We start from the raw sequence: 12,722 nt of genomic DNA, 5'->3' as shown, positions 1-12,722 counted from the left end.
TAGAGGAGGGTGAAGGAAAAAATAAGAAAACGGAGGGTAAAAGCGCAAATGGAAAGGGAAAGGGACGCGGGTCAACCTTGGCGGTTGTTCTATGCAGCTGGCGATTGGATGTTCTCTCTCGCGGTAATACGTCGGATTTTCAAAGTGCTCCTTGTTGCGGCGCCGCTCTACCCTTTGAGCCGAAACAAACAGAGTGCTCGGTTTTTTTCGCCAAGTGGCCAGGGCGAGAGAGGGAGGGCGGAAGAAACGGATTATGTTTTAGATTTCAACTGGAAGACCAGGGGTGGGACGATGGGAGTGAGAGAAACGCCGAGGTGCAATGGGGGAGGACGAAGGAAAGAGAGGGGGGCGGACAAACGAAAAGGAGGGAAAGTTCTCGAGACAACGCGAGGGTATTACGTAAAAAGAATTTTCTTCGTCGCTTTTTTTTTTACCCTACAAGGTGCAATGCACTTCAAATTCTCTTTGTTTAAACAATCGGTCCTTTTTACGAACAGATATATATATATAATTCGCAAAACATGTATCTATGATATAATTAATCTGTTTCGTTGGAATCGTGTAAAAGAATTTATCGATACAGTGGATTTGGCAATCATCGTTTCTTTTTTACGCCTAATCTTTATTTATTACGTATCATCTAAGATTATCTTAAAGATAAGAAAGATGTTCGTTACTTATTCCTTAAACGATACGATATAAATATAAATATAATAAGTACATATGATATATCAATATATGTTATACAATGGAGTGGAAATTCTTTTTATGATTATCCAACGTAAGCGGGCCTTTGAAATATCTTTGACACACCTCGCACATAAAACGATTCTTGTCGTGACTTTTCAAGTGCTTGTTCAACAGATCCTTCCTCGCGAATGTCTTCTCGCAGAACGTGCACGAGAATTTATCCGGGTTCACGTGGAATGCGTTGTGCCTGGACAAATTGTCCATCCTGGTGTACTTCTTGGTGCATATGTCGCAGGTAAACATGGTCCTCTCCGAGTGACACCTCTGATGATATCTCAGATACCGTTTCTGGGCGAAGGTTTTCTTGCACGCGCAACATATCACCTGATTCGACTCGTCCTTCTTCACATCCATGTGATCGGCCAACTCGTCGCTGTTACCGAACGTTTGCTTACAAAATTCGCACATGTATCGCTTCGTCTGTTTGCTCTTTTGTATATTGTCTAGGAACGTCGGATCTGTCATGATTTTGTAAAGAAAAGTGTCCTTTAACTTTTCATCGGATCCCACATTGTGATTCGACACGTCTTTCTCTTCACAATCCCGTTTGCATAAATTAAGAGCTTCCTCTCTCTCCTCGTCTTTGTTTTCGCACGATTCTGAATCTTCTTTGCTCGAACAACCGGCAACGCAGGAATAATTTTCCGATTCCGTCTCCGATGTTATTATCTAAAACAGATCGATTACGTGTATCGATAACATCGTGGAAAATAATGGTAAATTAGACTGCGAATTATTATCTAAATATTTATCTAAATATTTGTATAAAATAGAGGCAAGGAATGGAGAATTGCAATGGAAATAGCTTTGCGATTAAAACGATATATATATATATATCATGTTTTACGTAACGTCCACGTTTTTTTCACACGGTGTATAATTTTGTATTTGTTATTTTTCACATTCGCTATTCCACTCATTTCCTATGATATTGATACAGATGAAAACCTATATAAGCATATTCGCAGTCTATCAATTATTAATGAGAATGTATTATACATTGTTATTGTCGTCGTTGCTAATAAATTCCTTTGTATCTCTCTTTGAGTGCGAGTTGGAGTAATTGCAACTTGGACCAGCTATTAAGCTGAGAAGCACCGAATCCTCTTCGATCTGAAAAAATAAATCATATTTAAAAAAAAGATAACCGATAAGCTTAGAACAATAAGCTTATAACGTATTATTGTTTATTTTTGAGAAGAAAACCTTAGATGCACTTAATCATACGCTCGATAAATTTAAGAAAGGACGACGTGCATCTATGTATGCGCGCGCGAAACTCGCTTATTCGCTACAATATCTACCTTGATCGACATGTTCAACACTTTTTCCAAGTGGATCGATGTTTCCATCTTCTCCTTGACTTTCACTGATAGATCTTTCGACTGATCTCCTTCGCCCGAATCGTTCGGCTCGAGTAACGCATCACTTTCGCCTTTTGACACTTTCTTTTCCTCATCGTTCGAGCGTTGTTCCGAATTTTCAATTTTTCTGGTAACCGTTTCACGCACCGAGCCAACGTTCGCGTTACCTTGAGATATCCTCTGCCTCGGCACGGTTTTCACTCTCATATTTGTTTACTATAAAGTAATTCCAGCTGAAAATATACACGTACGTATCGACAATACCATCGTGTAAAATTCAAACTAAACGAAAAAAAGAAAGATATCAATCGTTTCGTCTGCTATCCAAAAATTTAAATTCGAAAGGAAAAAGTGCATTATCCATCTATCCACGTAAGTGTAATATTATTAAATATTAAATATATCCGTTTAATCGTAAAACTCATTGCATCTGAAATGCCTCAGAAGAGAATCAAATGTATCGAGAATGTAAAGAGAAATTTTTAGAAATGGTATACGGTTTTAAACGAAAAGAATTTATACTTACGCGATGCATCCGTGTAATAAATTTATAATAAATAGTAATAAATTTCTCGAAACACGAGTAAAAATTGAATACTTTGCTTTGTACCATGAATCAAATATAAATTATACGTTGAATAGGGAATGTTTCAATATACGACACACATTTCACAGCTCGTCGACAGTGACTGAGAAGAATCCGTGTTTAGTTGACCTCGTGTTGACTTTGATGGTTGACACAACAAAGGACGCCAGGCGGAGTCGCCGCTCAGAAATCCAAGTTTGCAAACACAGGGCTGCCTTCGACGAAATCCAATCTGCTTATCGCTTCTTACTGATCGCCAATATCGGCACATATTTTTTCTATTAACATTTACTCGTATCTGTTGAAGATAGAATCATCGTATTAATCCGTAACACATCGAATTTTCGCTTATTTAATTTCCAATTTCTGAAATCATTGAAAATCATCGATGGATACGACTTTCTTTTTTTTTCATCGTTTTTTTTTTTTTTTTTTTTTTTTTTTTTTTTTTTTTTTTTTTCTTTTCTTTTTTCGCTAGACACTTGACTCGATAATATTTTTCTCGAGGATATATCATTTTAACGTTGGAACGTTGCGCGACTTACTTTTTCTCTTCTTTATTTCAATCTAACGATATCGATAAATTATGTGTGATATTTTTCATTTCATTTTATTTTATTTTTTTCTCTTTTCACCTATTACTTTAATTAATACTTTTTAAAATTAAAATTTCTTTTTTGGAAAGATTAACGTTTACATTTACTACGAAAAATTTAAAAAGACAACATCGATTATTCGTCGAAAATAACAAAGAACGAAATATCGATTTTTCGGAAATATCTTCCATTTTAGAAGAAAAAAAAAAAAGAAAAAGATAAATTTATTGCCGATTTTTGAACACATCTCCGAACAAAATCTCCTTTTCCCTTCCCTTCGATCCGAGGAGAACGAAAGTTGCCCTCCCCCCCCATAACAGATCGGTCTATTTTCACGAAAGAACAAACGTTTGCTTATTGTTAGTCGAACAGAGTGATCATCGTAACGAGACCGAGGAAACGAACTGTTGAACGAGAAATAAAGATGGAATAGGGAAGAACGAACGGACCGACAGACAGACAGACAGACAGACAGACAGACAGGCAGGCAGGCAGGCAAGCAGACAGACAGACAGACAGACAAGACAGACAGACAGACAAAGAGAGAGAGAGAGAGAGAGAGGCAGAAGGCGGAGGGTAGCGGATAGGGTGGGAGAAGATGGGGTCAAGCATAAAATTGGCAAAAAAAGCCTCGATGTTTGGTAGGATGTTTCGTGTCCCCTCCCTGCACGTCCCGGTCGTTAATACGGCATAAGGAGGAGGCAGGAGTTAAGCGAGGGTGAAGCGAGGATTTTTAATTGTAGTTCAGCCGGTATAACCCCGCTCGACCCGCCGGTATTGTCATACCGGAGCGGCGCTTTTCTTTATTTCCCCAGTGGCTGGATGAGGTTATACATTTCTCTCTCTCTCTCTCTCTCTCTTTTCTTTTTTTGTTTTTCTTTTTTTTTTTTTTTTTTAACTACGGCAATACCTCCTCCGTCTTCTTATTAGCAAAGCTAATTGGAAATACAAATGGTTATTCACGGTAAGAAGGAAAGGCCGAAGACTGGCGAGTACTAACCGATGGAGGAGGGCTCCCGCCGGTGAACGAAACAGAAGTAACGAGGGAGGGGGAGGCTGGTACACTTCTCTCCGCGTATTAAGCTCGTATTTGCCCCGGATAATTACGACTTTTTCCCGACCAATTCGGGATGAATAATTGATTTTCCTGGCCTGCCTCCCTCCCCTCCAATGACAATCGCTCGAAGGAAAAAGACAAAAAAATAAAAAGATAGAGAGATCCTTTCCCGATGAAATATTCATTCGACTCGACGAGGTGCTGCGCGATACCACCATCGCCCATTATATTTCCGTTTCCAGTCGAATTTTTCTTTCACCTCGTCGTCAACTGGTCGCGTTACGATGTGAAATTAAATCGAGAGAGAGAGAGAGAGAGAGAGAGAGAGATGGATCCGAAGTCGGTCAAGCGGCAATCTCGCAGGAGCTCGCCGCTTCCTGGCCTGGCCACGAAGGAACGCCCGTGGGGCTCCGCAACTTTTTTTCATCAGCATTTTACGGTTATGCTCGCGCATTAATAATGCACATGCTTAATATAAAAAGAAGCCCGCGAGTCTTCTTCGTCTAATAAACTGGAAGAATGCTTTATAACCGGCCGCGGTTTCGGGTCACGGGGAGGGAAGGGAAGCAGTTTGCTGAAAGCCGGCTAAAGGAGGCGCCTCTCCTTTTTCTTTCCTTCCTTTCCTTCTTTCTTTCTTTCTTTCTTTTTTTTACGGCCGCGGAATGGCCAATCTCTCAGGACGCGTCGAACGAAAGTAGACAAATCGTTGACCACCAAAACCACCACTCCAACTTTTTCAACTTCTTCTTTCGCTCGATCGAATTATCGCACATTTTCTAATTTCTCGAGAAGTCTCACCCTTCGAGAAAAAGAGAGAGAGAGAGAGAGAGAGAGGAGAGTACAAAATTAGTACAAAAAAGTTTCGTAAATATTTTTCTATCGACCCTTGGGGGTAAATTATTCATGGGAAGTGCTCGAGCCAGTGCCATCATCGCGCGACGTTCGAATGTAAATCATTTTCAGCCAGGCCAATTTTCATACTCATCTTATCCACCGAGAGCCGAGTGAATTTTTCGTTCTCGGCGAAGCTGATTTCCTGCCGAGCGTTGCGCCCCTGAGCGAGAGGAGGAGGCCGCGCCACCTCGAGATAGTAGCGAGAGGTGAGACTTTTTGAAAAATATGAGTTTAATAAAGAAGAAAGTATGATGTATAGCCCAAGGGAGAGAAGTTGCCAGGATCAACCGACTTCGATACCCAGATATATTGTATGTGTAATATAAGCAGATGAAGGGAATTGCCTCGATGTACTCCGACGATATTTTTCACTCCCGCGTTCGAAACCTTGTGTCTTCAAATCCTTCTCTCGAATAAAGTTGATAAGTTGATAAAGAAAGAAGAGATAACGATGCACGCACATACGTTAAATATCGCCCCTCGAAGCGAAAGGGGATGTAGAACGTATGGAAATCGATGACATCGAGGAGAGAGATATCCAGATAAGGGGTTGTAAAACGACGTAGCTATCTGCCAATACGATTCGCTCTTTCTTCCAGGTTGCCAGATACGCGAGGGGGAGGGATCATTTTCCAACAGTAATTATTATAATTAATTATCATCAATATAATAATTATTAATTAATTGATTATTATATCATATCTACACGCCGTTGTTTATCGAGCTGTAGCTGCTTACTTACAGCGTGCTTGGCCCGTCAATGGCGTTTCTTAGCTTATGCATAAAGCACTCTCCCTACCATCTGCGTCGATGTTCCTTGTCTCCTACCCTTCTCATCTCTCACGATTTCAGCCCCTCCCCTTTTCATCGAAGCTTCAACCCCTTCTTCGACTGGTAGCAAGCGAGCAGGCAGCCTCGGCGTTTCCGCCAGGATGTATCGCAAAATCTATACCGTTGAGGGCGCGAGGAGGTGAGACGAAGGTCTGGGGAGGGGGGAGGTTGGGGGAAGCCGAGAGTCAGAGGATGAGACGGAAGAGTGGGCGATGTGGCGGAGGCCAGGGCGGTTTTCGAGAAGGGTGAGCCCCGTCACATTTCACTACAGACTAATAACTTCTGAATATTCATTTCGTGTTTCTCCTTGCCTGCTTGCGTACCCATAAGCAAGGCTAATGCGACGCTCACAACGATTCTCTCTTCTTTCCTTCCCGATTCTCTCTTAGAAAGAATCCATCTGTGCACGCGCATGTTATCCTATATCCAACTATACGTGAAGTGGAAATTATCATATTCGATCGAGTGGCGAAGCTGCGCCGTTCTATCGCTCTATCCCTCGTGAGCGATGTAACAATTTAATTTGACATTTTTTTCTTTCGTTTGGAGGTATACGATATGTATATTGGAGTTGGAGTGTATATCAGTTGGAAAAGTTGAAGGCGGCCGGTGAAAAATTCTCGGACGGATTTGGTGTGAGGCGAGCTTAAGGAACACGTAACTCTCCTTCGTCGAAGCGAGAAAAACAGAACAGCTTGAAGGCGAGGGAAAAGCGAGAGGCGGTCGTCATGGTAACTATGAATTAAGTAATCAATGAATTATTATTGACATTGATGTTTTCGTCCGGCTTCTTACGTTCTTACTTCGAAGAAACGCGCCTAATCTCTTGCCTCCCCGATTAATATACGGGAGGGTGTATTTTATCGAATTAAGATTGAGACGGAGACCAAGATTCCTCTTACTCGATCAAAAGATCAAAATTATCGGAACCGAAATCGAAAAGAAATTTCTTCGATCGAATTTCCAGCTCCTATATTATTATACAGACTCCTCGAAGCGTCACGAGTTACGTATTATCAATTAATTAGATTCCTTCTAATTTCCACTCTCCCTCCGCTCCCTGTCTTTCTTCCTTATCGACAAAGAGTCGTTCCTAATTCGAAATGGAACTCGTAGAAAATGCGATAGGATGGTGGAGAGGAGGATGGTGGAGAGATGGTAGCGAGGAGGAGAGGGGTGGGTAGCCGGAAGGAAAGCGCGCAACGGAAGAGACAACGCGCCTGCTTCAATTCCGCGATCTCTGCAACAAATTAGCACGGACAAATTTCCCCCTTGCCTCGAACCCTCTGCTATTTCTTCCCCGTCGTCTTCGAACCTCGGCCGAGACAACATCCGATTTTTCTTCTTTCCGAAATTTCCTAATTTCCCCTTTTGGGTGGAGCGGAAAAAGAGACGAATCTTTTCAACGCGCGAGCGATATTCGGAGAAGGATATGTAGAGGGGAGATGTAAGACACGAATTAAAATTAAACGTGTATTATTCGGATGGAAAAACTAACCGCGATATATTTTTCAACACTTTTATTTCACTTAATCCAATGTATCTCGAGACACGTCTTTTTACGATCGATTGCGAACACGATTCGTCTCTCTCTGTCGTTCCTCTCCGTTCGATTTCGAGACTCCTCGATCGTGGTGCAAGATGATGGAAGAAAAAAGAAGAAAAGGATATAAAAGGATAAGACAAAACTGAATGAAATTTTTACAACGACGACTGACGAATTCGTGAATTCGCCCCCTTGCTGTTTCCTATAGAGGCCTGGACGACGGACGGACCGGTGCACCGACCCTCCTCCATTGTCTCTAACCGGCCCCCCTCCGGTTAGGAAGCGCGCGATAATAAATATAGAGAAAATGAAAAATTATTAAAAACTTCCTTTTTAGCCTCGGTAATCCTCGTCGCCCCCAGAGATGCCGCATTAAAAACCTGCCACCCCCGGCGACCTCTTCCTCCGCTTCCACCGCTTTCTCCACCACCCTTGTCCATCCTGACTCACGGAGATTCTCGGGGTTGGGTGTCCGGACGCGCGAATTATTTATACGTACAAGTCCTCTGACGACATTACCACCAGTGTTGGCATTAAATCACAACGCAACGGGACTCGAATCCGCACTCGGTGATTTCTCTTTTCCTCGCCCCGATCAAGAATCCAGATCGAAGAGAAATCGAAATTTCGATTATTCAAAAAAAAGGGAGAAAATTGGTCGTAAAACGAGGGGAGGAGGGGTCGTTGGAAAATTAGGCGGGGTACAAAAGGCAACGTCCTTTTGCATCCTCGTGCGCCGATTGGATTTGCCAATTAATCGCCGACGAGGGATAAAGCCGGCGGAGCGTGGATGAAAGAATAACGACGCGGAAACGAAACGAAATTTAAATATTCTCGCGGTATTGCCGACATTCCTCCGAGCCTCTCCCCGAGCTCGCAGGAAGGGAGGAGAAAGAGGAGGAGGAGGAGGAGGGGGAGGAGGAGGAGAGCGCGAGCTCGGTGTAATTGCAAAATTGCATTAGCTTTGTGTTCTTCTGCCGTTCGCCCAGACGTAAGAGATACGCGCGTGGAGGCGCGTTGCATCAGATGATTCATATGGATTTTCCCGTGTTTCTCCCTCTTCTCCCTTATCCGGCGATAAGTATCGTTCTTTCAGGCCGCGATCGCCACGGATAAATCTCTCTCCTGGATTCTTTCTTCTCTTTCCCTTTTCCACCGAAACGAATCGAATTATTTCATAATCATCGAGAATCCAAATTCTTTCCCTTCAATTTCTTTTCCTCGATCGGAGCATTCCTTCAATTATCCTCCCGTACATTCAACGACGTATCATTTTCCACTTGCGCGGTCGTCAAAATAAGCCACGTAATAAATGCAAGTAATAGTAATAAAGTAATAAATTATCACGATATAATAGAAACATTCAGTCCAATTCTCCGTCCGAAAGTGGAAAGTTTCCGAAGGATACGTAATAATCCTCTCCGCAATTCCCCGCCCCTCTCCACGAGGAGAGAAACGCGGCGTGAGAAACGAGAAGAAGGGACGAGAGGAGTAAAAAGGGGGAGGCCGGCTGCTGTATTAGATTTGCTTTCTAGGACACTTTAATCAAAATGTACCTATGTAAATTTTTGAATACACATCCCCTCGTCTCCCGCGATGTTTGTATAGGTCAGGCGAAGGTATTTTCCTGGCGAGCCACCGCTGTCGCGAACGCCGCCCCATCGCGTCCCCGTGAATTAAAGAATTTGCAATTCTGAAATTCAGGTGATCGCGCGCACACGCACACACACACACACACGTACGTACGTCCGCCGGGTTTTATCTCCTCCTCTGCCGGCTCTTTCCTCACCGGGTCTAAGTATCGACCGAGTGTCCCCCGCCTCCCCGCTCGGTGGACCGCTCGTTCCCCGGAAGGAATGCGGGCACGCAGGCGGATTTCCTGTCCAAGAACGTTTCTCGATCTCTCTCTCTCGTTTTTTAAATATAAACATTTAGAAGCGCATGCGGCGCGCTTCCAAGTGGATATTACGTCCCCTTTGCGCGTCGTAAAACAGAATTTTTTTAAGCTAAACGCGAAATTTTTCAGAAAATTTTATCGTCGAATATTTGGAGAGGATACGTTATTACGCGTTTTATATTTATCGCGTCGAGACGAAGGGATAAGGATTATAACGAGGGATAGATAGATCGGGACGCGAGCAGATCGCGAGACACCGCGAGGAGATGAAAGGCCCGAATTTCAAGATAAGTATTCGAAAGGACAATTACGACGTTTTAATTGCACAATACCCGTCGAGAGAACGTCGAACAGAGGATAGGGGAGGGGAGTAAAAAGGAGAAGAGGCAGGCAGGCAGGCAGGCACCGGTGATGGTGGCGGAAAAGGCGGAAAGAAGAGAAGGATGGACAAAGGGGTGGCGCGGTGGTGGGGATGGACGGGCACAAGAAATGACCGACCAAGCACACACGCGTATAATTATAATAACATTACTTGACAGAGATGGCAGCGAGAGACGAGCCTTGCCGGACAGGCTCCGCCGAGCATTGAAATATTATACCTACCAAAGAGAAAATAATTAAAATTCAACCCTTGCGCTCGCTCGCTTGCCTCGCATACGAACACAGAGGCGGCCGCGTGTGGGTGTGCGCGCCCTCCCATCGACGTACTTACCCACGTATCGCACGGTAACCACCCCATCCTTCACCACCGCTTCTCTCCTAAGGATGGGGGGTTTCCCATATTTTTTCCACCGCCGTAGGTACCAGGTATTCTAGAAACGTTTGTTCGTTACGGACGTGATTCCGAGCATCGTTCCACGCTAAGTAGAAAAATCTACCCGTACACCCGCGGTACTCGCCGCGTCGGATTATCAAATCTACCACCGCGCGTAATTCCTTCCCCCCACCCGCTTTTATCCACCATCTTGATCGCCCCCATCTTCCTCTCCCCGTTACCGTTAATAATTTCGTTTCGGATTATTTTCAGAAAAATACGCACGAAATCGAAAATTTGTTTCTCTATACGAGAATTGATCTTTCTTGATTTGTTCTTAGGGGGAAAAAAAAAAAGAGAAAAAAATTCTTGCTCGTTTACTTGGGATACGTGTAAACTCGGTTGAAAATATGCATTAATAAAAGCGTATTAATCTCGTAGGGAGAAGAGAGCGATATTATATATCGGGCGAACGCGTCACTTCACCGCCCCTCCTAACTTTTTCATGAATAATCCCGAAGCTAATTTGAATAAATTATAAACGGGCGGGGGGTTTGACCGGGGGAGGGAGGGAGGGGTCGAATTCTCTTCACGGTGCTATTGATAGCCGTGAAAACGGAACAACGCTCCCTGCGGGGGGGGGGGAGGAGGGAGGAGGGAGGGGGTTTCCGCGGCTTCCATTAATTCCTTTGTCTCCCGTTTGCGGCCGGAGAAGTGATTTTCAAGGACTCTCCTCCGCTTTTTTCCTCCCCCTCCGAAGGCCAATCCATTAAAATATCAATTAGAACGCGTACTTCCTCAAGATCGATTCTTCCTTTTCACTTTTCCTCCCTCCCTCCCTCCCTCCCTCTCTCTCTCTCTTTTCGAGTAACCAAGGAACCACCACACGGTTTTTCAAATTTCCCTCCTAATCCCCTCGATTCCAGAATTCTTTCGTTCGCTCGCCGATATCACGACTCGAATTCCTCCGCGATAGCATCTGGTTTTAACCCATCGAACCCATCGGGGGAGAAGAATCGGGGATCGCATTAGATCCCTCTCTGGAAGTGGAAGTGGAAGCGGAGTTCAACTCCGCGCCCCTCCTCTCACCATTTCCCCCCTACCCTGTTTCCTCCTCCGGCGACAAATAAGCAACAGAACGAACACGCTCCTATCTTTAGCCAACAACTCGTCTCGGAAGCACTTTAGATTCTTGATTTCTCTGAAATTTATCTTCTCCCCCCCCCCTCCCAGGTCCTTTTAAATTCGATTCGGGATCTCTCCTCTCCTGCCATCTTTTAATTGTACCTCGTGATTTAATATTTTCAATACGTTCGAACGAACGTATTTTCTTTTTCTTTCTTTTTCGTTACATACGCGCGGAGAGAAAAGCTTGGAGAGCTCCACTTTTCTTTTTTATTCATTTTCAATCGGGACGCGAAAGAAACGCGCGAGAAATAATGAGTCGGTTTATATTCATCCTGTTGGGTGGGGAGAGGATCGTGACGCGTTACGAGGATACCGCAAGGTTTTATAAGAGAGGGGGCGGAAGGAGGATCGGCAGTGTGGGGAAAATTGAAAATGAGCATAAAAAGTATAAGAAAGCGAGGCAGCGCCAAGATTGCCGTGGAACATTGTTCGGCAAAGGGGCAATTCATTTTCGTATGCTATATCAATTTCTTGCTTCGCCTCCTCTTCGTCGTCTTCGTCCTCGTCGTCGTCCCCTCCTGAAAAACTTGCGTGTCTCCTCCACCTTTTTAAGCATCGCCTTCCTCCCCCCTCCCCCCATCCTTCGATCTATACTCGCTCGTTTCATCCCTTAAAACTGTTAACTCCGCCAGACATCAAGGGGAATGCGAATTAGCCCGGCTGTCTTATCCGCGCCGATAAAAATGACGATGAAAAGAGAGCTCCTCTTCCAAACGATCTCTCCTCTCATAAAACCTTGATCGATCCCATCTTTTGAAAAATATTTCACGTCCGTAAACGCTCCCTTTGAAGCTCCTCAACGACGGCAACAAACGAAAAAAATTCCTCTCGAAATTTTTCTCCACCCGATATTTTCTTTCCCCCTAATTGGGCCACGATCTCGTCCCCCTTGCGGGGGGGCGCGAAATCTGGAACGGAAAGAGAGGATATTTCGTTGGCGCGTTACGGTTAGGTGAATACACGGCGCGCTTGGAGGGGCGTTGGCAAAGGGTTGGCGAGAGGAACGAAAGTCGAGGCACGATCGATCATGCATTATAGACTGGTAGCTGACAGCCGGTGATAGATCGTGGTAATTAAATAACTCGTTGCGATCGTGCCAAGGCCCCGGGACTCGGTCGCGGTGGAAGGGGTTTCGGCAACATGTGCACGTCACTCCTGGACGGGGTGTAATTGACAGGGCAATTGATAATAGCCTTTGAGACGACAGTATCTCCAAGAATTAGTGGCACGCGAGGTGTCGACAAATTGACAAGGAGGAC

The 12,722-nt window shown here is 44.3% G+C and overlaps 1 protein-coding gene across 1 annotated transcript; it reads right to left on the bottom strand.

Annotated features, from left to right (window-relative positions):
- Window positions 1-741: 741 nt before the first annotated feature.
- LOC122718853 (oocyte zinc finger protein XlCOF6-like) lies at window positions 742-2,478 on the bottom strand. The gene is made up of 3 exons (XM_043944229.1): window positions 2,055-2,478; window positions 1,750-1,863; window positions 742-1,419 (listed from the first exon to the last, which is right to left on the bottom strand). Exons 1-3 carry the CDS (start codon window positions 2,319-2,321, stop codon window positions 742-744), a joined length of 1,059 nt encoding a protein of 352 aa, XP_043800164.1. The 5' UTR covers window positions 2,322-2,478.
- Window positions 2,479-12,722: the final 10,244 nt, after the last annotated feature.

This window comes from Apis laboriosa, unplaced genomic scaffold (genome assembly GCF_014066325.1).
Source record: "Apis laboriosa isolate Shangri-la unplaced genomic scaffold, ASM1406632v1 scaffold68_cov148, whole genome shotgun sequence".
NCBI lineage: Eukaryota > Metazoa > Arthropoda > Insecta > Hymenoptera > Apidae > Apis > Apis laboriosa.
This window is presented reverse-complemented; position numbering and strand designations above follow the sequence as displayed.

Bases quoted from the DNA above. Each gene is read 5' to 3' on its own strand.
- LOC122718853 (XM_043944229.1), bottom strand. From the start codon at position 2,321: ATGAGAGTGAAAACCGTGCCGAGGCAGAGGATATCTCAAGGTAACGCG. The intron at 1,864-2,054 runs GTAGATATTGTA...TTATTTTTTCAG, and splicing joins TGTTGAACATGTCGATCAAG to ATCGAAGAGGATTCGGTGCT. The intron at 1,420-1,749 runs GTATAATACATT...GATCTGTTTTAG, and splicing joins GCAACGACGACAATAACAAT to ATAATAACATCGGAGACGGA.